At 36.7% G+C, this 21,981-nt stretch overlaps 1 protein-coding gene across 10 annotated transcripts; it reads right to left on the bottom strand.

Moving 5' to 3' along the window:
• Positions 1-781: 781 nt before the first annotated feature.
• On the bottom strand, positions 782-21,760 carry ATRIP (ATR interacting protein). 10 transcript variants are annotated; one of them, XM_070937021.1, is made up of 16 exons: positions 21,336-21,760; positions 20,721-20,853; positions 19,997-20,416; positions 19,212-19,276; positions 17,773-17,943; positions 16,276-16,388; positions 15,725-15,882; positions 14,065-14,136; positions 12,649-12,787; positions 11,236-11,943; positions 10,552-10,700; positions 9,453-9,544; positions 8,866-8,949; positions 8,341-8,593; positions 3,980-4,086; positions 1,600-1,656 (listed from the first exon to the last, which is right to left on the bottom strand). In XM_070937021.1, exons 3-15 carry the CDS (start codon positions 20,397-20,399, stop codon positions 4,019-4,021), a joined length of 2,475 nt encoding a protein of 824 aa, XP_070793122.1. In that variant the 5' UTR covers positions 20,400-20,416; positions 20,721-20,853; positions 21,336-21,760; the 3' UTR covers positions 1,600-1,656; positions 3,980-4,018. The 10 variants fall into 10 exon arrangements, 9 of the variants coding, with proteins under 9 accessions (XP_070793116.1, XP_070793118.1, XP_070793119.1 ...); XM_070937022.1 differs by lacking the exon at positions 1,600-1,656 and adding an exon at positions 2,166-2,197; XR_011599989.1 differs by lacking the exon at positions 1,600-1,656 and adding an exon at positions 8,153-8,229 and having other exon boundaries at positions 4,005-4,086.
• Between the last annotated feature and the right edge of the window lie 221 nt (positions 21,761-21,981).

Here is a 21,981-nt window from a genome sequence, read left to right as displayed (position 1 = left end):
ATCTAAATTGTACACATTTATCTTGTGCCTCTTAAGATAGTAACACAAGTGCTGAATAAAAGAGAGCTGTGCAATTAATAACATAATTTTCTCCTATTAAAAAAAAGAGGCTAAAGATACTTTGAGGCCTCACAATGCAGCCGAGTGGTGTTTGGAAAGCATATAATTAATGGATTGGCACCTCACATTATCCATACTTGTTTGCTTTGAAAATGGCCAATCAAATCAGTTAGAATTAATCTCTAAAGGTATAATTACCTTTAGAGATTGCCCTTCTCCCTTGATTACCTTTCAGAAGAGTTTTGTTTTTGGGTGTCCAGCTGCAGAAGTGGAACGATGGTTCTGGCCTTGAAGTTCAAAATCGGAAGAATTAGCATTCGTTTTTATTTACGGAATTCTGGGCACCAAGTAGTTTTTAAAAATTCTTTCCATACATGAACACGGAGATGGAAGCTCATACCATGTGATCCACAACTGGATTTAACATATAATTTGTGGTTTGCTATGGTTGAATCCCAGTTTCCAGTGTAGCTGTTTTGGAGAAGTTACCTGAAGAGTTCTTTCCAGTTTGATGAGAGGGTCTAAAATTATTATCTTTTCCCAGACATAACATTACATCAATCTTAATGTGTCACGTGTTCTTTGGCTGCTGAATGTATTTTTAACTAAGAGTAACTGCTTCACAATAACAGAGATAGTAGGGAATTCTATGATTCTTTTACTAAGTACTACTTACAACGATTAGGAACTTCCACTTACAAATATGTCACTTTCTCCCAGCCTCTTTCTCAGGGCTCTTTAGTTAACAAGCCCTTGCGCCATTACTAAACTACAGCTTCCTCACCTTTTTCTTCTAGTCCTGGAATGTCAAACTTGCGGTGTCAGGGTGCTAATTAATCCCATTCTGCTTTTGGGTAATCACACCTTGATTTAGAGACGTGAATCAAGACTTTTCCTTGCAAGTATACATTAAGAAAATAAACCCGAAGATATAAGAAAAACTCATTTATTTGTTATAAAGAAAATAAAACATCTTACTAATCTAAATAATTACATTTTGGCAACGTTCCTGCCGGCCACCTCTCTGCAGCCGGACCTCTCCTGGCAGGAGAACAAAGAAAGTATATAGAAGAAGGAAAGGAATGCGGACATGCGTAGTATCAGTTACTGATAAGAACTTGGCAAGCTACGGAAAGTCTGAAAATCCAAAAATGTGAGCTCATCTGGTAAATACAAAAACGCAGTGACATGCGGCCGGTAGGTCAGATGCGTCACACACTGGCCACACCCACACCCAGCTTAGTGAAGGGGAAAAAAAGTCTCGATACGTCACGTGATGCTATGACGCCGCAAGTTTGACACCCCTGTTCTAGTCCATTTCCCAAGCAAGAGATGGGAGGGGAATTGGTTGTACTGCTGTGGAAAGTACTCAGCATGTCATCTCTGCTTGGATCTTTGGCAGCTGGCCACTTTGTATAGATCTTGTGTGATGCACCTCCCTCTGGGCCTTCCCAGCCTTTCCTGGTCTGAGGTACTTCAAAAACTCCAAGCATCTGTCCGCCACATTGGAGGTAGTTCGTCTTCCTATCTGAGATTTTGCTTTTCTTCTGCAAAGGAAACCTCCCATTATCATCTTTGCCTCCTTGCTCCAGGTAACTGCAAGCACAGAGATTCTTGTATGATTATCATGTTTCTCTCCAAAACTAGCACTCTCCAAATAACATGTTCTGCAACACTTGCTAAAACGGGGATGCTAGGTCTCTTTCACAAGTCAGACAGGTAGAATGTCCCCAGCAACTGAAGTGGTGGGTTCCCTCCCACCCCTCCACCCGCCACATACAAGGTTTGGCTGATAGAAATGCTGTCTACATCCGGACTTTACAAGTCCTGGCTGTCAGCCAGGTTAGCTCATCAGCCTTTATTTCTGTACTCCAAGGCCCTATCTGGGCTTCTTCTCCAGTTCTACTTCTGCTAAATCATACCAGCTTCTAAATCAGGCCACTAAAATCCATATGCAACATAATGATACTGAACTTTGAACAAACATGACATTCAAAATAAATTTTCTTTTCTTACCGCACTGAGTCTTTGGTTTTGCTTATTGCACTGGTTTATGTAACAGATGTTGACATTACATTCACAATGGCACAATTGTAATGTTAGTGAGTCACTGGTCAATATTTACTTGGATTCTGCTCTGAATAATTAAAGTGAATTCTTAATTAAGGTAAATCCTAACCTCCAATTTCACTGAAAACTGCACAACACGAGAAAGCTCAAACTTTTAATGTTCTTTAAAATACATATATATTCAAATGGATCTCTACTGTGGAATGTCTTAGAATACTATTGTCTAAGATAATGTTGACTTAAAATACACTCACAACTGCAAGAAAAAAAGGTATTTCAGTTGAATTTTTTTTCACCTAACTCTCAAGGAATGATAATGGTTGCAAGTTTTTAAAAGGGAGGAGAATGCTGCTAGAATGCAGAGTGGGAATCATGGATAGATCATTCAATATTTTAAGACCTAGTTGAAAGGAGTGACATTAATAACTTGCCTCCAAAAGTTGTAAATGCTCCAACACTGGAAGTTTTTAAGAAGAGATTGGTTAACCATTTGTCTGAAATGGTATAGGGTTTCCTGCCTAAGCAGAGGTTTGGGCTAGAAGACTTCCAAGGTCCCTTCCAACTGTCTATCTATTCTATTCTATTCTATTCTATTCTATTCTATTCTATTCTATTCTATTCTATTCTATTCTATTCTATTATTCTATTCATAGCACAAGGATTACAACAGCTTGGCTGTGGATGCCTGGAGCTGTAGTACCATCACCAGACTTGAAACAGATAACTTGCAGAGTAGTCGCCAGTTGCCTCTTGAAAAAGCATTTTTGGGACAATTTGCAGAGTAAAATATCTTGGTGACTTCATGGAAGCATCAATTTTGTTTTCTTGGCAACAATTCAGAAGTGGTTTGTCATTGCCTTTTCCTATATTTATTTATTTTAAAACTTCCTTGTCTTATCTTTAGCCCTAAAAGTATCTCATGACTTCCACTAAATATTAATCCAGTCTAGTCCAAATATTAATACTGCTTACTTTTTCAATATCAGTCATAAATTGTTAAGTATTATTGTTCAACTACGGTATGTAATTCCTACACTACACTACAACAATACAAAACAAAGAGATTCTGAAAATTAATATTATAGGGTATATTTCCTCACATGGAGACTAAATATTATTTCTATATGGTATTTGATATACAGAATCCAAATCCCACTTAAATTAAGGATTACAAATTTCCTGTGGAGAATAAAAACAAACTGCAATTCTCCAAAAGGATGGACACCAGAAAACACAGGATGTTAACTGTAATTTCTAGTCACAGGGGAAAAAAAATCAGAATTTATTTCTTTTACCATTTCTTTCATAGTAAACAACAGATTACAAATACTTATTATCTTGGTTTTTTAGCCTTTCATTTATAGTGTTTACAGAGATTTATTCAGAAATAAGCACAAGTTATTTCAGTTTTATCCATTGGTATACAGTATAGAATTTCAGATATGAAACTGTATTTTCAAAAACATGAGCATTTTTCTGTAACTGGACCAGTGAAATACACATTAAAATGTCCTTGTTGATTAAAAAAGATACAATCCCTACTAATTCATAAAGCATTTTAAGAAAATGAGATTCATCAAGTTCTACTTGGAGATTTAATGAGAATAATATTCCTGAAGATCACCTACTTCTAACCCTAACTGTAAATAACTCTTCAGGCACAAAGATTAAAGTTTATAGATGTCATTTTTAATATATTCTTTGGGAATGTATGTTTCATTATGGGAATTTATTCAATACAAAAATAATATATTGCTTGGGTTGTGATGGTTTCTGATAATATTTGATATGTTTTATGCATTACATTGTAAATTTTAAAAAGTGCATTGAATTCAATTTCAATAGTAACCTTTTCTGGAAAGTAAACAAATACATTATTGAAAGACGATTATCTGCAATCCATTTCCTGGTCACTGACTTCGGGCTCCAAGGAATACAGTTCATCCAGTGCAAATTCTGAAAGAATGTAGAAAGTATAAGAATGTAGAATGTATAAGATTTTTTTTAAAAAAATACCATATTTATTCAACACTGCTATTGTCTAAATGTAGCAGTATTTTAATAGAGTCAAATTCCTGTCCATCATGCAGAGTAATAACTGAAGGGTTAGTAAAGCTGAGGTAGGCAACTTGGTGACCTCAAGAAATTGAAACTCCTACCCTCTTAATTCTTTGCAATTGGCATGCAGGCTAGCTTTACAGGAGAAATGGGACAACTTGCTATGACCAACTCACCATGGCCAAATTGCTGCAGCCAACTTACCACAGCCAACTTGCCACTGAATAAGTCACCACGGCCAACATGCCATCGGATAACTATAATTAAATTCTATTTAATTATTTAAAAAAAAAAATTAATTTCTGCCATTCACATTTCATTCTGTCCCTCCTTTTGCATCCTTTAATGATTCTATTCTACCTTTTCTTTGATATTAGTGTAATTCTCGTCCCGCAGCGAGCTGTCCTGTGGTGAGATGGAAGTGGCAAGTTGTCCTGCAGCGAGTTGGCCGTGGCAAGTTAGCTGTGGTGAGTTGGCCTTGGCGAATTGTCATGGACCCCTTGACGGGAACTGAACAGGCTGCATGCTCCCTCCTGACTATATATACTTGTGAAAACTAATGAGCCAAAAAATGTGCATCTTTGCACACTGAAAATTCTAGCATACCAAAAACACATTTTATCATTTATAAGTTTAAAAGACAATGCTGTATTCAATCTGTGACACTTTTATTTACAAAGTGAAGATATGAGAATCATCTCCAAACCCTTCCTAATTGGCTTAGCCATTATTCAAATGATAGGAAAATTTATAGTTTAGCAGAAGAGCATATTGCTTATAAAAAGTAGGCTCCAAGTTCAGTCCATAGCAGTCTAAACCCCAAGAGACATGCGGTCAGCCTCAAGACAGCACTACATTAGATCAAAAGTGAGCAACATGATGAATCAGGGAATTGCATTGAACACTTTTGAAGACAGAAGTTTGTACTGTATGTCAGGAGGCGGCAAAATGGGGTGGATCCAGGAGTTTCTACTCTGGAAATTAATGAACCTGATATATGTAAATAAAGGAATGGGATTTAAAGGTTACATGTATGAAATACACTTTTGCCACTGTAGGCAAGGAAAAGTTGACTGAGGTAGCTAATGAAAAGAGGACACAATGTTTTGAGTAGGTACAAAAAGGATTAAAAGTATAAGTTTCTTTTCCAAGAATGAACATCTGAGTTTTCTCTATAAGGTCAACAAAAGTAGTTTTTCTAAAACAGAAAAAAATGAGTTACTCTTCTCCCCTTCCAAGTTATAAAATAGCTGGTGTAATCTTGGAAAGGAAGTTTGGTGGGATACTAAGTCTAACTCGATGTCTAAGTCTAACTTGATGTCTAAGTGCCTGGAGGCGGTGGGGGTTTGGATGGGTAGGAACAGGCTCAAACTCAACCCCTCCAAGACAGAGTGGCTGTGGATGCCGGCATCCCAGGATCTAGCGGCCCCACCACTTTTGATGGGAGGGGAGTTGCTTACTCCCTCTGAAAGGGTTCGCAACCGTGGCATTCTCCTGGATTCGCGGCTGTCTTTAGTAGACCATCTGACGGCCGTGCCTGATGCGCCAGTTGCAACCTTACCTAGACAGGGATGCCCTCTATACAGTCACTCAGGCTCTCATTATCTCTCGTCTGGACTACTACAATGCCCTCTACATGGGGCTGCCCTTGGGGTGCACCCGGAGGCTCCAACTGGTCCAGAATGCGGCCGCGCAGGTTATTCCCGATACTCCCGGGTTACACCTCTCCTGCGCAAGCTGCACTGGTTGCCGGTGGTCCTTCGGATTCGCTTCAAGGTGTTGGTTCTCTATAAGGCCCTTCATGGCATGGGCCCGGAGTACTTGCAGGATCATCTGCTACCGGCCTCCCACCGCCCAGTGCGCTCACATAGGGCTGCCCTCCTCTGGGTGCCGTCGGCCAGACAATGTCGGCTGACGGCGCCAGGATGAGGACATTCTCTGTGGCTGCACCGACCCTCTGGAACGAGTTACCCACCGGGCTCCGGATGGCCCCTAATCTCTGTTCCTTCCGCAAAGACCTGAAGACATGGCTTTTTAAGCAAATTGTCTGATTCTGTTTTGGGAGTTTTAATTAATTGTGGGATTTTAATTGAATCTTTTAATCTTATTTATTATTGCTGTTTTGTTGTGATTTTACTGTTGTAAGCCGCCCCGAGTCCTTCGGGAGAAGGGCGGCATATAAATTTTAATAAAATAAATAAAATAAAAATAAATAACTCAAAAACAAAGGTACATTTTACAACAACAATAATACTGCAGAGACCTGGGGATGAAACTATTCCATTAAAAAAATTCTAATTCATGAGGATAATTATAAAAGACCTAGTAATCTTGTTTCCTTTTTTTGAAAGACTGAAGTTATGAATACCATCTTATAGTCTGGATCTCTATGATGTTTAATAAAATCTACTTGTTTTAGACACCCTTACAGAATTCCGATTAATATGCTCACATCTACTTCCTTTGCTACCAATGCAAGTAAGGATCTATTCTGCAAGAGAAGTTCCAAGGAGCCAAGGTGAGCCTCAGCACTGATGGTTATCAATTAAGAACACTGCTGAGGGAAGAATTTGATTCAAAAGATTTAAAAGAATTCTGAACCCTAGGCTGCAACAGAAAGTTTGGGAAATTTGTTTTTTAATTATAGCAAGCTTGCATTTTTCACTTCAAAATGGGAGGAAACAATGTCACCAATTTTCAGCAATTGAAGGCTAGAGAAAAGAGTTTGAGAGAGCCATTCCTGAGCTGAATAATTCAATCATCTTATTTGGAAGAATGCAAACTTCTGTGTCTACAAACAAGGAATGCATACAACTCAACAATATTTTATTAGGGGGGACTTTTATCAGCCACATATTAAAGGGTATTTCCTTCCAAATATATACAACTCTGTATTAAATTTTTAAAAAGTAGTATTAACAAGTAATGGTTTGACACAAGTAACTTTAGGATAGTCTCTAAACTATTCCCAATGTTTTGGAGCCAGTGCACACTTCTGAAATTATAATAGTATGGGAGAATGACCCTTAGGAACGAGGAGAAGACATTCTTCCTAGGAAACAATCAGACAAGAGAGGGGGAAGCCCCCAGTGGCTTCATGGTCAAGGAAGGAAACTTAGGAAGGTTTCACCCTAATGGATCAGGAAGTTAAAAGAGTCGGTGGGAGAGCTGTACTTTCAAACTCTGTTTAGGTGGTTATACAATAAAGCAGAATTTCCTCATCTGGTCACGTTTCCTGTCTGGTTTAATATAGCCTTACAATAAAGAAGAATTAGCTCATCTGGTTGTGTTTCCTGTCTGTTTTACCTGGGAGGATTGCAGGAATTTAGAGAGGATGTTGTGGGTGCACTCCCAAAATGGCTGCTAGGGTCACAAAGCACCAAGAGGCAAAAAGCAAAATGCTCCTTTCAAAGTCAAACTTCCCATCTCTATTTTAAAAATTCAAAGGGGGCAGAGTGCCAAGTGAGTGCTAAACAATAAGATCATCCAATGGCTCAATTACAGTGGTGCCAGAACTTTTTTAAAAGCCACAAGCATACCAGTAGGAAATAAAATGTGTTCCACAGGAATTTAGGAAAACTAAAAGTTCAATGAAACATATCCTTTATAATTCTTGGTCCTCACACTGCTTCATAATATCCCATTCAATGTATTTGAAGTACTAGTCCTGGGAAAGAATATGGCCTTGAAAAATGTTTCTGCTAATTTGATGCCTGGCACTACTGACAGGAGCTGATTAGTTAAAAGTAGCTCTTAAGAAAAATCTACCGTTTCCCCCAAAATAAGACATCCCCTGATAATAAGCCCAATCGGGCTTTTGAGCGCATGGCAATAAGGCCAAGCGCTTATTTCAAGATTCAAAAAAATCTAAGACAGGCTCTTATTTTTTGGGACACACGGTATGAATCAATGAAAAATGAGTATAATGTACGCTCATGACACAGCAAACCATGCAGTTACATACTGTAGAAGCAGCAATGACAATGGACCCAAATAGCACAGGTTTTGTTTACTTAGTTCTGCATCTGTTGCCTTTCTATGCTATATTATGACAGAGAAAATGAATGAATGTTAGAATGCATTTGCATGCACTTGCAGGTGGCAGATCACTGCCTACCTTAGTAGTCACATGTTTAATGCAAGGAGTCTCACCTTCACAAGCTTTTAAATGCTGCCCTTTTCTCAGGACTGCTGTAACCCCAGACAAGACACCATCGTATTGGTGGAGCACTTCCAGGGAATGTTCGTGGAAAAGTTTATCTTTCTGGGAGAGACCATGCAGAAGCAAAACAGCATCCCTCAAAAACTGTACAATTTGCTTTTCATGTCCATTGAACACGATTCCTTCCATTTTTCTGATCAAAAGCCATTGCCTATGTAACATTACTATCAGAGCTTTCACTGCCTGCAAGAAAACAGAATACAGTTCTCATAGAGATTGGGATGTGTATTGTTACATTGATAATTGTTCTCTTTTTGGAATAGTACCATTGTAATACAGACATATGAGATTCTTATTATAAGAGGACCACGGTTTGGAGATTACAAGGTATACTTAAGCAATATACCCTGACTGTAAGACTGAACAGGTAACACCAGAGTCATGTTGTTTTTTTCAGGTGAAAAAAAGCATATAGTATTAAATTATGATCATAAATGTAATTTTTAGTGGCTTACCTCAGAAGTGCACTGGCAATCTGTTCCCACAAGTAAAACAGAGGAGCTACAACACTGCATACACTTGGTCAGAAAACGAACCGTCTAAAAAAAATTAACACAACATATTTTTTAAAATATAAAACATGTAGCATCAAAATAAAAGAAAACCCTACATCTCTCTGGTCCCAAACCTACTAAACAAATGTTCTTGAAATAACAAAGAAAAAGGAGGGAGGATTTTCAAGTAAATATCCCAAGCATCAGGTTTTTAAATTCAGTTTAATCCCTCATACTAGCATAACTAATGTATTTTGATTACGTTTCTCTATTATGTAAACTTGGTTCCAGCCACGTTCAGAAAAAAAGTCAGGGCTGCAACATACGCAGCCCTTTAACTCCATCTCACCCCCAAAACTGAACCATAGCTCAGATAGCTTTGGAGGCTTAGAAACTGATACAAATGTATGGTTTTCAGTTGGAAGGCAGGATAAAGATAAACTTGTATTTTTAAAATACAATTACTCAAAAGCTCAAATCCTGCATTTAATCTCTCCTGTTCAAAGGACTGTCATGTTTTTAACTTCAAATATGCAATACACTTTTACCTCTTGTTCCAACTGCAGCCAAAGCCCTTCAGATGCTAATTTATCAGGGCGTGATGTGATGTACATGTATAATGCCAAAAGTAGGCAGGTTTCTGTGAAAAGAATTAAGTATAACATGTCAACATTATCATTCATGTGACTGCAATGTTTTAAAAACTACCATGCTCTCTTGAATACAGTGTGCTCCACATTTTCTATATGACAAAAATTAGATACTACGGTTTAAGTTCATTTCAAAGTGGATGCTAGGTGTAACCCTCAGAAGAGGGAAACATTATATTAATACCTTCAAAGGGGTGCCCTTCTGGTGTTTGGAAACAACTTCCTTAATCCTTACCACTCAGTAATGTCTGAGGGTTCAGTTGCCTGCTCCTAACATAGAGCACTTTTGAAATAAGCATTTCAGCCATAACTCCCCTAATTTCATCTATCTGACTGTATCTGTCTCCTCTTCTTCTCACTCCACTTAATGTGTCATTTGTTCAAAAATAATATTATGGGCGAGGAACTGGGTTGCACCAGTGGTCCTGTACCACAGTAAACAATCTGTGCAGAAATTATAACTCTCTTGGCTGTCCTGTGGCGAATACATGACCACTTTAGCACTTTTAGATTTCACATACAGTTTTTCTCCCAGAGGGACTGAAAGCAAGATAATTTGCTTGGACGCTCCCAAGAATATAGTAAAATATTCCAGTTGATGGAACACGATGTTGTTATACCAAGAAGAGCCTTCAACCGCAGTATGCTCATTCAAACTTGTTCAATTTTTACAAGTTTAGGAACATAAAACATAAAACCTATATATTCTCTTCTTGCAAACTGATTTTAGCCATTTACTTACAGGGTTGGAAGGTGAACATGTTTCCAGAACCATCTCTAAAACTATTTTATTTCATAGAATGATACTGTATATGCTACCAAGTCAGAGACCCAACATTTTGATAACTGTTAAAAGATTTTAAAATAAACAGGGAAATACAAAAATCCTCAAACAACACCCAAACTTTGGAATTATATTTTAAAATGCCATTACTTGCCTTATTAACTCAAGTGTTTTACTAACGCAGTAGGATGGCTAAGATGTTCTCTTTCTTACCTGAACATGAACAAAACCGAGCAGCCAGATCCTGATGCTCAGCAAGCAAACTTAACATCCTAACAGTAAGAAGAACAGCAAACAAGGGAGTTTCTGAAGATATACAGCGAAGCAGGATCTGTGACTGGCTATCAAACAAGCACTGAAAGCTGTATAGAAAAACAGAAGAAAATGCCATTCAGTGTCTGATTTTTTCCAGCAGTTGATTTATATTGAGCAATCAAAAGTAATCATGCAGAGAACAGAACTGAAATGAAGCAATTCAGATCCAAAAGTGCTTCATAAGGAGATGTAGGTCATACATCATACCTGTTGGCCCTACTTTAAAACAGCTGTTTTTTTCCTGGGCTCACAACAAGGTGATTCAGCCTGGATGTCCTGTCAGCATAACTTGGTTCCACATATTTTGCAATAATGCTTAGAAGATACAGAACAGCCTGAGTGACCTCCAGATGTGGTGGCTTTGATTCCCCAAGTTCTCAGCAATGGATAGACTGGCTGCCAATTTGTAGAGTTGAAGCCACACATCTGGAGGATGTCCAAATTGGGAGAGGCTGTTTTAGAACCCAGAACAAAACAATCAACCTGCATATTTTTAAACAAATGAGCTATGTCATATGAGAATGCCATGAAACAAAATTATTTAAAAATAAAAATGGGGTTAAATTCAAGTTGTACTTTTACCTTATTAATAAGTCAACTGTTGACTTTTCAGCTAATTTCACCAAAACTTTTAGGCACTGATTTGCGATATGGCACTTCTGGCATCCTGCTGATGTTACACACAAGCTTAAGAGTTGCAGTAGCTTTTTAAACAAAGGATGCTGGGATTTGTCCAAACTGGCAACCTCTAATTCTGGAAGGGTTTCCTGAAGATTAGCTGTATCCTGTTTACTGCAAGCCACAGTCTCATTCTTCTCAGAAACATCTATAGCTCCTGAATTACAATCTGCTTTTTTATCATGGGACAGAAGTGTATTAATAACTTCCCAGCTATAAAACACTAAATAGTAAAGAATGCCGAGTGACACGAGTGCATACTCTTCAAGAGTGGATAAAGTGTCCTCTACACTTGAAGCTGCACCTGAAGATGTCCCGGAGGAGCAAGCAGATTGATTCCCAGAAGAAATGCTTCCGGTCTTCGTCACTGACAAGAGGGCTTGACTATATGCACCAATGTGAAGTTCCAGGAGGGGGAGAAGATGTACTGCTCCAGGGATTTTAACGCATTTAAGGTGGGGGACGTGTCTCCTGTTTTGTTGTCCTTCCAGTGAGCCTCCATCTACAGCAATCAAATTCAATCCAGTTAAGGCAAGTTTTTGAGTAGTTCTCAATGAAGTCTCACCTTCCTGAAGGCTTGTAATCTTGTTATTGTTCTTTTGTGTAGGTCCTCTTAAGAAAACAAGAGGGGGAAAAAATAAGTACCTTGTGATGTTCTGTGCATCTTCTGAAACTAGAATACATATGATGCACCAGGTAAATGGGCTCAAGGATATTACTGCCATTTTTTGCAAAGGGGTTTAAGAATATACTGTTATAAAGAGAGTTTGTCTTAATTTAATATTCTTTCTCATAAAAAAAACTGCTGTAAATTAGTTTCCACATAAGCATTATGGTTGTCATTGCCTGTGGTAGAGGGAAAGAGAAATGTTTTTAATTTCTAAGATACATTAAGGATACAATTATATTTTCCATTAGCATTAACTAGAAGGGATTAGGATTTCTTACAATTCATCTGGACCAGCAGATATAAAGATATAAAATATATAAAATGTTATGCCACTAGTGGCACAGTTTAATCAGCAGAGAGGTCAAAAATAAATGGGGGGAAAAACCCAACCTCAGACATACTTTGAGTAATTGAATCCCTCAACTTCTTTACCTGACTACTATGCTAGAATAAAATTCCACCAGAGAAAAAAGTTCAGTATTCTCAGTAGAGCAACTTCCTAGATTTACCCAATCAAGTTATCTAAAAACAATGAGATAAAGTAAACCTGCGTCCATCTGATAAAATGTTGTCCCAAAATATCCACCCATCTGTTTCAGCAATCTGATTTCTTCCTGTTTCAGAAAATGTGAAAATGGCAAACCTACACACTGAAAGAAGCAGACTGCATAACAGCTTCAGTGTTGCTGCTAAGAAGGTTGCAGATTCCTAATGATGATCCTGGAACAAGTGGCTGCTTCAACAGTGCATTCAGTAAAAGGGAACCTACAATAGATAAATCCAAGGCTGAAGACACACACAGAGAAGCAAGATACATAGTGTGTTAAACAGCTGAAACAATAATATACTTTGCTTAATTTTAGCTTGGTGCATTGTTATTTTGCATTATGTGAAAACCATTGCTGCTACATCTTATGCAAGAAATTCTGATTAAAATCCTGGCTTTGAGTAGTAAGTGAACATAATCATTATACATTTAATAGTTTTATATAAATACTTATAGCAAAATAATGCCTTCCTCCCCACCATATGCCCAAATTAATGTATTTTCTTCTTTTGCATTTACTTACTTGGTACATTTCACAGTGATGCTCACTATACCATATGCCTTAAAGTTGTAGCATATGGTTTGGGGGGGGGTGAGAATAAATACATTTAGCTTGCATTCATAAGAGAACACAGTGCTTATGAAAAGAAGCAGGTTCAGACCCATCCACATCTATTTTCTGGATGTTAGGTGAAACATTTACAAGGTGCCAAGTGAAAAATCCTAGACTTAGCATTAGCTCACATAATATAAGCAACACTATTATATTGAGAAAAAAACAATTAGTTAATTTTAATAACAATTTTTTTGGAAAAATGTTAAAGTTATAGCAGCAATACAGCTGTAACTCATTAATGTAATCAGAGCCACTTAGCTGTAACTGAAATTTTAATGTTATTAAAAAACACTTGTTTTTCAATTTCTGATTTCATCCTTTAGAATACTGATTAGGGATTAGTCAACCAGATATTTATTAACCAACCCTAATAGATGATTATGCCAAGATATTTCCTAAGACCTACATATATGGTAATTAGAAAACCTTGAACAACTTAATTCAAAATGTACATCAACAGAAATATGTTAACATAGTCAGAACGGCTGATGCCAATATTAAGCTAAAACTGTTAACATTTAAAGTTAAGGTGACTTTATTTTTCTTATTTTTTATATACTTTAATTTATAGCTCAAGGTGGTAAGCAGAAATCATTCTAGGAAAGAGTGCATTCAGTATCTAGAATATGAAAATAAAGATTTTTTATAGGTCTCCACTTCCAGTGACTTTGGAAATATTTCATTTCTATGGCAGAACAAAAATACAATCATACATTTATTAATAAATGTAAGTGTGATTTGCAGATCCAACACAATTTTTTTTACTTCATTTGCGCAAACCTCCTCCTCCCTCTCCCCCCATATAGTTGAAATTAATATTAAAATAGCCAATGATTTTAATTCATACAGGTTTCCAATTCTAACAAATAAATAATCACAAGATCTCTTAGTTGAATTTACCTGGTCTCTGAGGACAGCTGAAACTTGTTTCTTGCTTCACTGGCTCAGTTTCAAGGACAGTTGTTTTGCTGTCTGGATAGAAAAATTCAATAAACCAAATAGTATTTGTTTTTAGCCTATTCTATGTTGCCCTTCTAGCACAATGCAATCAGTTTTTGGGATTGACTTAACTGATACAGGTTTGAAATGCATTTTCAACTTTAGAAAATAAACAGGTCAAAACACTGCAACCACTATATTTCAGAACCATATGGCCTCAATTAAAGAGAATTCAGTTGCATTTTCTTGTCAGGCAGTAATAGAATTCTAGAAGCTATCATCAGAAGTTTTTTTTAGAGAAAGACCAGTATCTGCTTCACAACTTCCCTTAATGCCTAACCCTATGCAGACTAAGCTTGACCCTATTCACTGAAGTCCAGCAAAATTACTATTTTCTTAAATGAGGCGCAGTTATATACAGTAAAATACCGATTTAATGGACCAACTAGGGAAAGAATGTCTGCTATTCCTAACTGTCCATTAAATCAGAGGGTACATCTGTTTTGTCAAGGGTCCAGCAGTGGCCAAGTGCTAGACAATTGGTTCTTTGAAGACCCAGAGACAATAAATACACCAGTAAGGAGATTTCAAGCTTTATTCTTTAACTGTAGTAGGCAAATTAATCAGAAACTCAAGAAAGCATAATCTACCAAACAAAATATTCTCCCTTCAACTGCCCATGTCAAGCAGCAGAGATATCCCAAGACTCTGGGTGCCCATGCTGAGCACTCAAACCTGAGCAGAGGCTCAGAGAGTTTTAATAGATTTTTTAAATTAAAATCTAGCTCCAAGGCTTTGTGACCCTGCTTCCATGGTCATGAGACAGCAAGACCTAACTTTGATTCAGTATGGGTGGGTGGGTGGGTGCATAACTCAAGGATGGGAATTAATGTATGATGAACTTTCCAGATGAGGAAAGCTTTGCAGCTGTGTGAAGATTTCCCCCCTCCCCTTTTCCTTTATTCAGCAAGCAAGAGTGAAGAACAAGCAGGTTTGCTCAGAATGAGCTCTAAACTTCTAGAATGTTCTTAATCTGCAGGACCAATCAAAATATGGCACTAAACTCTTTGAAATACAATGGCCTTCCGCATTGCTGCAATATAATCCACAATGCTGTTGTTACAAATTATATCAATTGTATAATGACACCATTTCACAATTAACATAAAATGATGTGAATACCATAGGAATTTTGTTTCCTGCTAGCTCCACACAGCTGTGGAGATAGATTTCAGTGAGATATTGCTAATGGTAATCTTGGGTAAATATAGAATCTTGGAATTTCCCTATATGTAAGAGGAATTTCCCAACCATATCAGTTAGTTATGGTGAATTATTTTTGAATGATTTGAAACATTTATTCTTTGATTTCTTTCTTGGGCTAAATTGTTATTTATGAGATAAATTACTAACTTGTTCATTTTCTCTTGGTGGTTTCTGTGCTCTGTCTCTCTCTCTCTCTCTCTCTCTCTCTCTCTCTCTCTCTCTCTCTCTCACCTCCCCTCTCTACAATTTCTTTTTCAACCTTGTTTCAATCCCCCACAAGATATGTGCTAAATTAAGATTATTGTTCCACCCTCACCACCCAGGTCAAATAGAAGTTCACCAAAAATCTACCTACCATTATTTTCCTGAGGAGCTTGGACATGGGATTGGGTCCTGGAGCAAGATGGTATTGGTAATACCCGAGATCCAAAAGACTCTTCTGTGGGATAACTTTTTTTTTCAATATGAGTACATCTTTCAATTTTCATAGGTTTAGAGGGGCTTTTTTTAGGACTAAAAAGTAAAAAGTCTGAATTAATTGCACAGGGGCATTTCATTTTGAAACTTTAAAAGGTTTTTCCCCCAAAAAAATATAGTTAAAACATTTATAGTGAATTATATTTCCCAATGAAAAAATCTGAATAACAATTTTAGACAATCACAATGGAGTAAATAAAAGGCAATCTCTTTATACTGGCATATCCTCCAAGCAAAAAAAGAGCACCCTGTGTATTCAAACTCTAAAAATAAATTCTGAGGAGTTTATTCTATGTGTTCAATTATAGTGTCTGCTCTATAGCTTGTAAAAGAACTGTCCTACAATTAATTATTTTCAGCTATAAATGGGAGGTAAGGAAATTCTTCAGTAACCAAACTCCCTGAAACAAATTTCATCTTATTGTGTACCTGGTATATGAAACAGGGGCCACAGGTTTAATCCTTTCACAATTCAAAATCTTTGTTCTCAGCTCATTCATTTCAGCATCTCTGAAATGTAGTTCAGATTGCAGTGACTGTAACTAAAAAGAGCAAAGAATTAGACATTTCAAATTCCATTGAGCATAAAAAACAATATACAACTATGAAGCAAGCCTGTAAATATTTCCTCACTTTCACTTATACTTTTGTTCCATTCAGTTACACCAAAATCAATACTAACAGCTTATTCATCAAAACAGGGAAAAGGTATGTTCTGCCATTCTGAGAAAATGCTAGTATTCCCAGGTAAACACTACACAGTATTTAAAAACATAATAAAAAGCTTGCCTCTTAAAAGCATGAATATTTTGCGCTTTCCGCATACATGCACAAAAAAGAGAGACAGCAGAAGCAATTATTATAGCAATTTAGCTAAAAATATTGTGGAAATTATTCATTTTCAATGTAATAGTGCAGAGTGCTTGTACAATCATCTTGTTTTAAATTACTAGAGGAACAAGGATGCTTCAGTTAAGATGTACCAAAAGATAGATAGATAGATAGATAGATAGATAGATAGATAGATAGATAGATAATAGATAGATGAAAAGGAGGTTGTGTGAATATATTATTTAGCTATGAAAAAAAAAAAAAACCAAACACACATAATCAGCCTGCATTCCTGTGATTGCTGGAAGTCTCCCAGAGCTCCGTTGACTTTATGACATTTCCCTCTAGGGGGTCTGAAATTGAACAGCAGCGCTGACATTAGAGAAGCAAATCTGACTTTTGAAATCCCCCTTGCAGAGCTTTGGAATAATATTAACATCAGCAAAGCCAAAAGGAGCTAGTCTGGAATGGACAAGAGGCATTCCAACAAGGGACATGGATCCAAATTCCTTCTAGACATGCAATAAGGCTTCTACTTTGGCTGGTACCCAATGCCAGGCCCTAGTGCTTCAGCAGAATAATTTCCCTCCCTCAGTTTCAACTAAAGTGTTGCTTTCAATAAATAAATGAAAAAATAAGATCAGCCAGAGTGGAAACAGAACATCAAACAGTTCGTCACTTGCACACATTTTTTTTCAATGTGCCCTTGGGTTACTCTTGACTCCTGGCAACTGTCTGTAGAAGGCCCTGCAGTTTTCTTGGCAAGATTTTAAAAGTGGTTTACCTTGCCTTCTTCCTAGGGAGGAGAGAGGGTGACTGGCTCAAGGCCACCATTCAGAATCACAACAATTTTGACCTAATGCTTTTTATCCTCTACACTGGTTTTCATTTGTCTTTTTACAACATTGTAAGAAACAGTTTGCATGCCATTGCTCATTGGCAAATGGGCAGGTGAGATTACTTTGGCTGATTATTTTCAAAAAGCATCTATGATTTAAAAGTCATTCCAAAAAGGAAAAAAAAGAAGTTTCAACAAAGGACTTCTTAGATCTCAAGTTTTGATGCATTTTATATTGGTCATTTGTTAAATAGTACCTTTCTGGAGAATTCTTTTTCTTTTTCATTTAAACACTGAGCATTTTCTCTTTCCAGTAATATGTATGATTTCCGCTGATCCTCCACAGTAGATTCCATCTGCTGCATCGAATCCCGCAAAATTTTTATTTCTCCATTTTTAATAAGGATTTCATCCTGCATTTCTTTCAACTGCAAATTCACAATAATTGAAAAATTAATGTAATTAATCTATTTGCAGATGACATGCTAATTTTTATTCAAAAGCCTAATAGAAAAATAACTTAATTGTAAATTGAATTGTTTTTCCTGCAATAGTAACTTAGACGTTAGCTATGGTTAATGTATTATTATACATTAATAAATTCTGACAAAGATATCATACAGATAGCTTCAAGAATTTACCAGATTTCATATTCATTCAGGTGAATTGCAAGTAATTATTATAAAAGATTGAGATCAATTCAAGAAATGCAATCATGACTTTTTAAACATAAGATTAAAATTGAAAAATAGTTTTAATTATCAGTGTTTAGTCGAATAACAGCATTAAAAAAATTATTCTTTCTAAAGCTTCCCTTTTTTTAAATATATCAAAGTTATGTTACTTTATTTCATAGATGGTAACCAGCTTTTTTCATTTATAAAACTGTAACTCTAGACAATAGCCCTGAAATTCCTTGGAGTTCTGCTATTCAAATATTATCCAGGTTAAATCATGGGTAGCTTTCAAGCCAGAAAGTTGACAAATGTTGCCAACTGTTGAGGCATAAAATCTGGTCTTAATTTCTTCCTTATATTAACAATATTTGTCCTAATAAATTTACTTCCATTTGAATAATTATTATTTTGGACAAAATGAACCTATAAGGATTTTAAAAATCTATTTTACATCACAGATGTATGTACAGTTGTGCATACCATCAAAATTATTTGAACTTTGTATGTGTGGTCTCTCTGTTCATTAAATCAATGTTTTCTTCAACCACTCATAATTTATATATATGTTTGAATATTTGTAAACACACAATTTTCTTACCTAATTGTCAGTGGTGAGTTGCCCCCGGTTCGCACTGGTTCTATAGAACCGGTAGTAAAACCGGCAGGAGGCTCTGCCCACCGATCTCATCATCAAAATGCTGCGCATGCCCAGAAGAGCGCACGTGCGCAGCCCCGTTGGGAACCGATAGTAAAGGTAAGTAGAACCCACCGCTGCTAATTGTCCTTTTTTAACTATGTAATCTTTTTAAAACTATGCGTGCTTCAGTTTCTTCTATGTCTAGCTTACAATTCTATATAGTTAGCTCAAGAGTAAGTTCCACTGAATGCTATGAAGCTTTCTCCTGAATAGCATGTACATTACATGGTCAAGAACACAAGAGAAGCTTCATCAAAAAGTTTCAGGACTAGAACTTAATTCCTGGTTACATTTCAAAAAGCATGAACGAGTTGCATCTCACCTTTTTCATGGCCTCCTTGAATTGTACTTGGAGTGTTTCAAGTTTCATTTCTTCTATGCTATTTTCTGTAGATAGACAGAAATTAATCGTAATGTGATTTTAGTAAAGGGCTAGATAAATTTTTAGTCCATTTTTGACTTTTGTTTCTTTTCTTAAGGATGGGAAAAGGAATGGAAGGCTTACAAACTAGGTACTTGCAACTGAATCTTTAAAAAATTTCTTCCAAATTCCCAGAGTGCTATTTTGGGCTCAATTTCAGATGTTTCTTCAGGAGAGTTAAAATCAGGGACCTGGAAACAGTTTGTTTCTCAATAACTTCCTACTCCCATCCTTAAAACCCTATAAACACTAAAATCAGACTGAGAAAAAGTAATTCTGATCTGAATTGGAATGGGAATCAGAGCAGTTAAATGTTTCCACTATGATCCCCCATCTTAAACTTGAATAAAAAAAATCAGTGCCAAATTCTGTCATTTTACTGTCATAATTGAGCAATATGGTGTCAGAGTGGTTTTTGGAAGTTACATGTGGCTTAATAGAGCCATTCCTGCCTTATAATTATGCCTCCTTTATAAATATTGAGGTTTATTTAAGAACTTTAATTTTAAACTGAAGACAAATAAGCAAAAGCAGGCAATCATATGTTCTGCCACGGTTACCAGTATATCTTCTTGCTAGGAAAATGGAAGATAATTTTAATAGCAAGTAATTCCATGCTATCTTATTATTCAGACAAGGGTTTTTTTTAACTGCTTTTTTGATATCTTTATTCATTGTGTACATACCCAATGATTTTGTCTCAGTTGTTAGAGCAATATTCCATTGATCAGGTGTTTTGAACTGATTGGTACTATTTGGAAAAATGGACAACTGAGCATTTTGCTCTGTTTTCAACAAATTTGTTTCTGAAGAAACATCTTGCGTCAATGCCTGGGAAGCAATAATGTCTATCTCCTTCAAGTCATCTACTGTAAAATCATCATTATCCCCAAATGGATCTTCCATTTCTTTACACTTGGATGAAACAACACTTTTGTAACGCTTGTTTGGTGGGAGGCCTTCACCATGATTTCCAATATTATTATGGCTCATAGATCTCTGGAGAGGTGAAGTAATTTTTGTCTGATCAACATCATATAATATGGAACTGTTTCTCTTCTTATTTCCAAAGAAGTTATTCACTGACATTTTCTATTAACATAGGCCTGGCAAATAGACAGAAAAAAAAAGTAGTTAAGAGTTCAACTAAATGTTAATAATGAAGAAATATAAGACATCGGCAGAGCAACATAAACAAACTATATTAGGGACTCGCTCACCTATTTCCTAGGATGATTACCGATACTTGAAAACCAAATGCATGCATCTTTACCACATGCACCAAAGAAAAACTTCAGGAAGTTTACTGGAAGGCCCAATGATTTGTCTAACCCATAAAAACAATGAAAGAAAAAAAAATCAAGAATTTAAACATAATTATATCCAGGCAACAATGTTATACATGTTTACCTGGGAATAAATCCAACTGAATTCAGGAGAGCTTATTTTGGAATAGACATGCACAGGATTGCACTTTAAGCCATTTGCATTCCAGAGAAAAGCTGTAAATATTGATTACGTAAACTTCTTAGAGCAGTGGTTCCTAAAATAAAGAATTTGGATTTAATAATATATATTACAACAGTCTAGTGCAGCTTTTCTCAACTGGGGGTTTTGTGAAGCCCTAGGTTTTCATGAGAAGTCTCTAGATGTTCAATGAGCAATGGTGATTTAAAAAAAATACTTTTGAACTCTGGGCACTAAGTATAATTTTTATGCACGGGGTTGCTTTGAATATTATTCAGAATAAAAAGGTTGACAAAGGCTGGTCTAGCAAATATGCAAGATCTAAAAAGATGCTGAAGACTTCATAACTCAATCCTACACATTTTTATTGAGAAATAATCCCACCAAATTCAATAGTATTCACTGTAGAGAGTAAGAATACTTTTAAAAGAATTATTTTCACATGTAATGTCACTTAATCAGATGCCAATCCTAGGGTTTCTGTTGCTCAAATTATACCTTGGCTTTATTTTTCCAGTTATCAAAACTTAACAATCTTACATTTATACTAAAACTCACCTTGTCATATTTCTTCTTCTATTTTAGGATTACATGAATAGTTCTTCAGATCTTCGAAGGTTTTACCTATGTAAAAGCCACCCTAAACTACAACAAAATTTGCCTGCAAAATATATTTACAAATAACTGATCATTAACTTAAGCCCGATTTATCACCGTGTTTTCCAGGCTCTTATGCCAGACTGAATCATAAAAAAGCCACAGCGGCGTGAATCGCACATCCACCAACAGCTATTGGTGCGTTTATCTACCATTTTTTTTTTACTTCATAACTTCGGGTATCTAACGTGCATATTCGGTTTTTCTTATCGCAGAGAAATGAGATAAGGTGGAAGCGTCTTGGAGAGAAAAGAGGGGTTACTTCCTCCACTGTCTAAACTAAAGGCATTAAAAGCAGGGAGCAAGCAGGAAATCCCCCTGGTGCCTCAGAGAAGGCGCGCCGAAAGTCATGCTCCCGGCCCCAGCGCAGCGACCGCTTCCGGTTCTCCTGCAACGCCGCATCCTCTCCGTCCGTGTCCTTCCGTCTCGTCTCGTCTCCTCCTCCGCCGTTCCGCAATATGGTCTTAAGAAAGCCAGGCAGCCAAACTCCGTGAAACAGCACTGCGAGAAAAGGGGAGGGGGGGGGGAATAGACCTTCCGAGCGTCC

The sequence above is a fragment of the Pituophis catenifer genome, unplaced genomic scaffold, assembly GCF_029215685.1.
Source record: "Pituophis catenifer annectens isolate HBS135680 unplaced genomic scaffold, rPitCat1.0.hap2 SCAF_2, whole genome shotgun sequence".
NCBI lineage: Eukaryota > Metazoa > Chordata > Lepidosauria > Squamata > Colubridae > Pituophis > Pituophis catenifer.
This window is presented reverse-complemented; position numbering and strand designations above follow the sequence as displayed.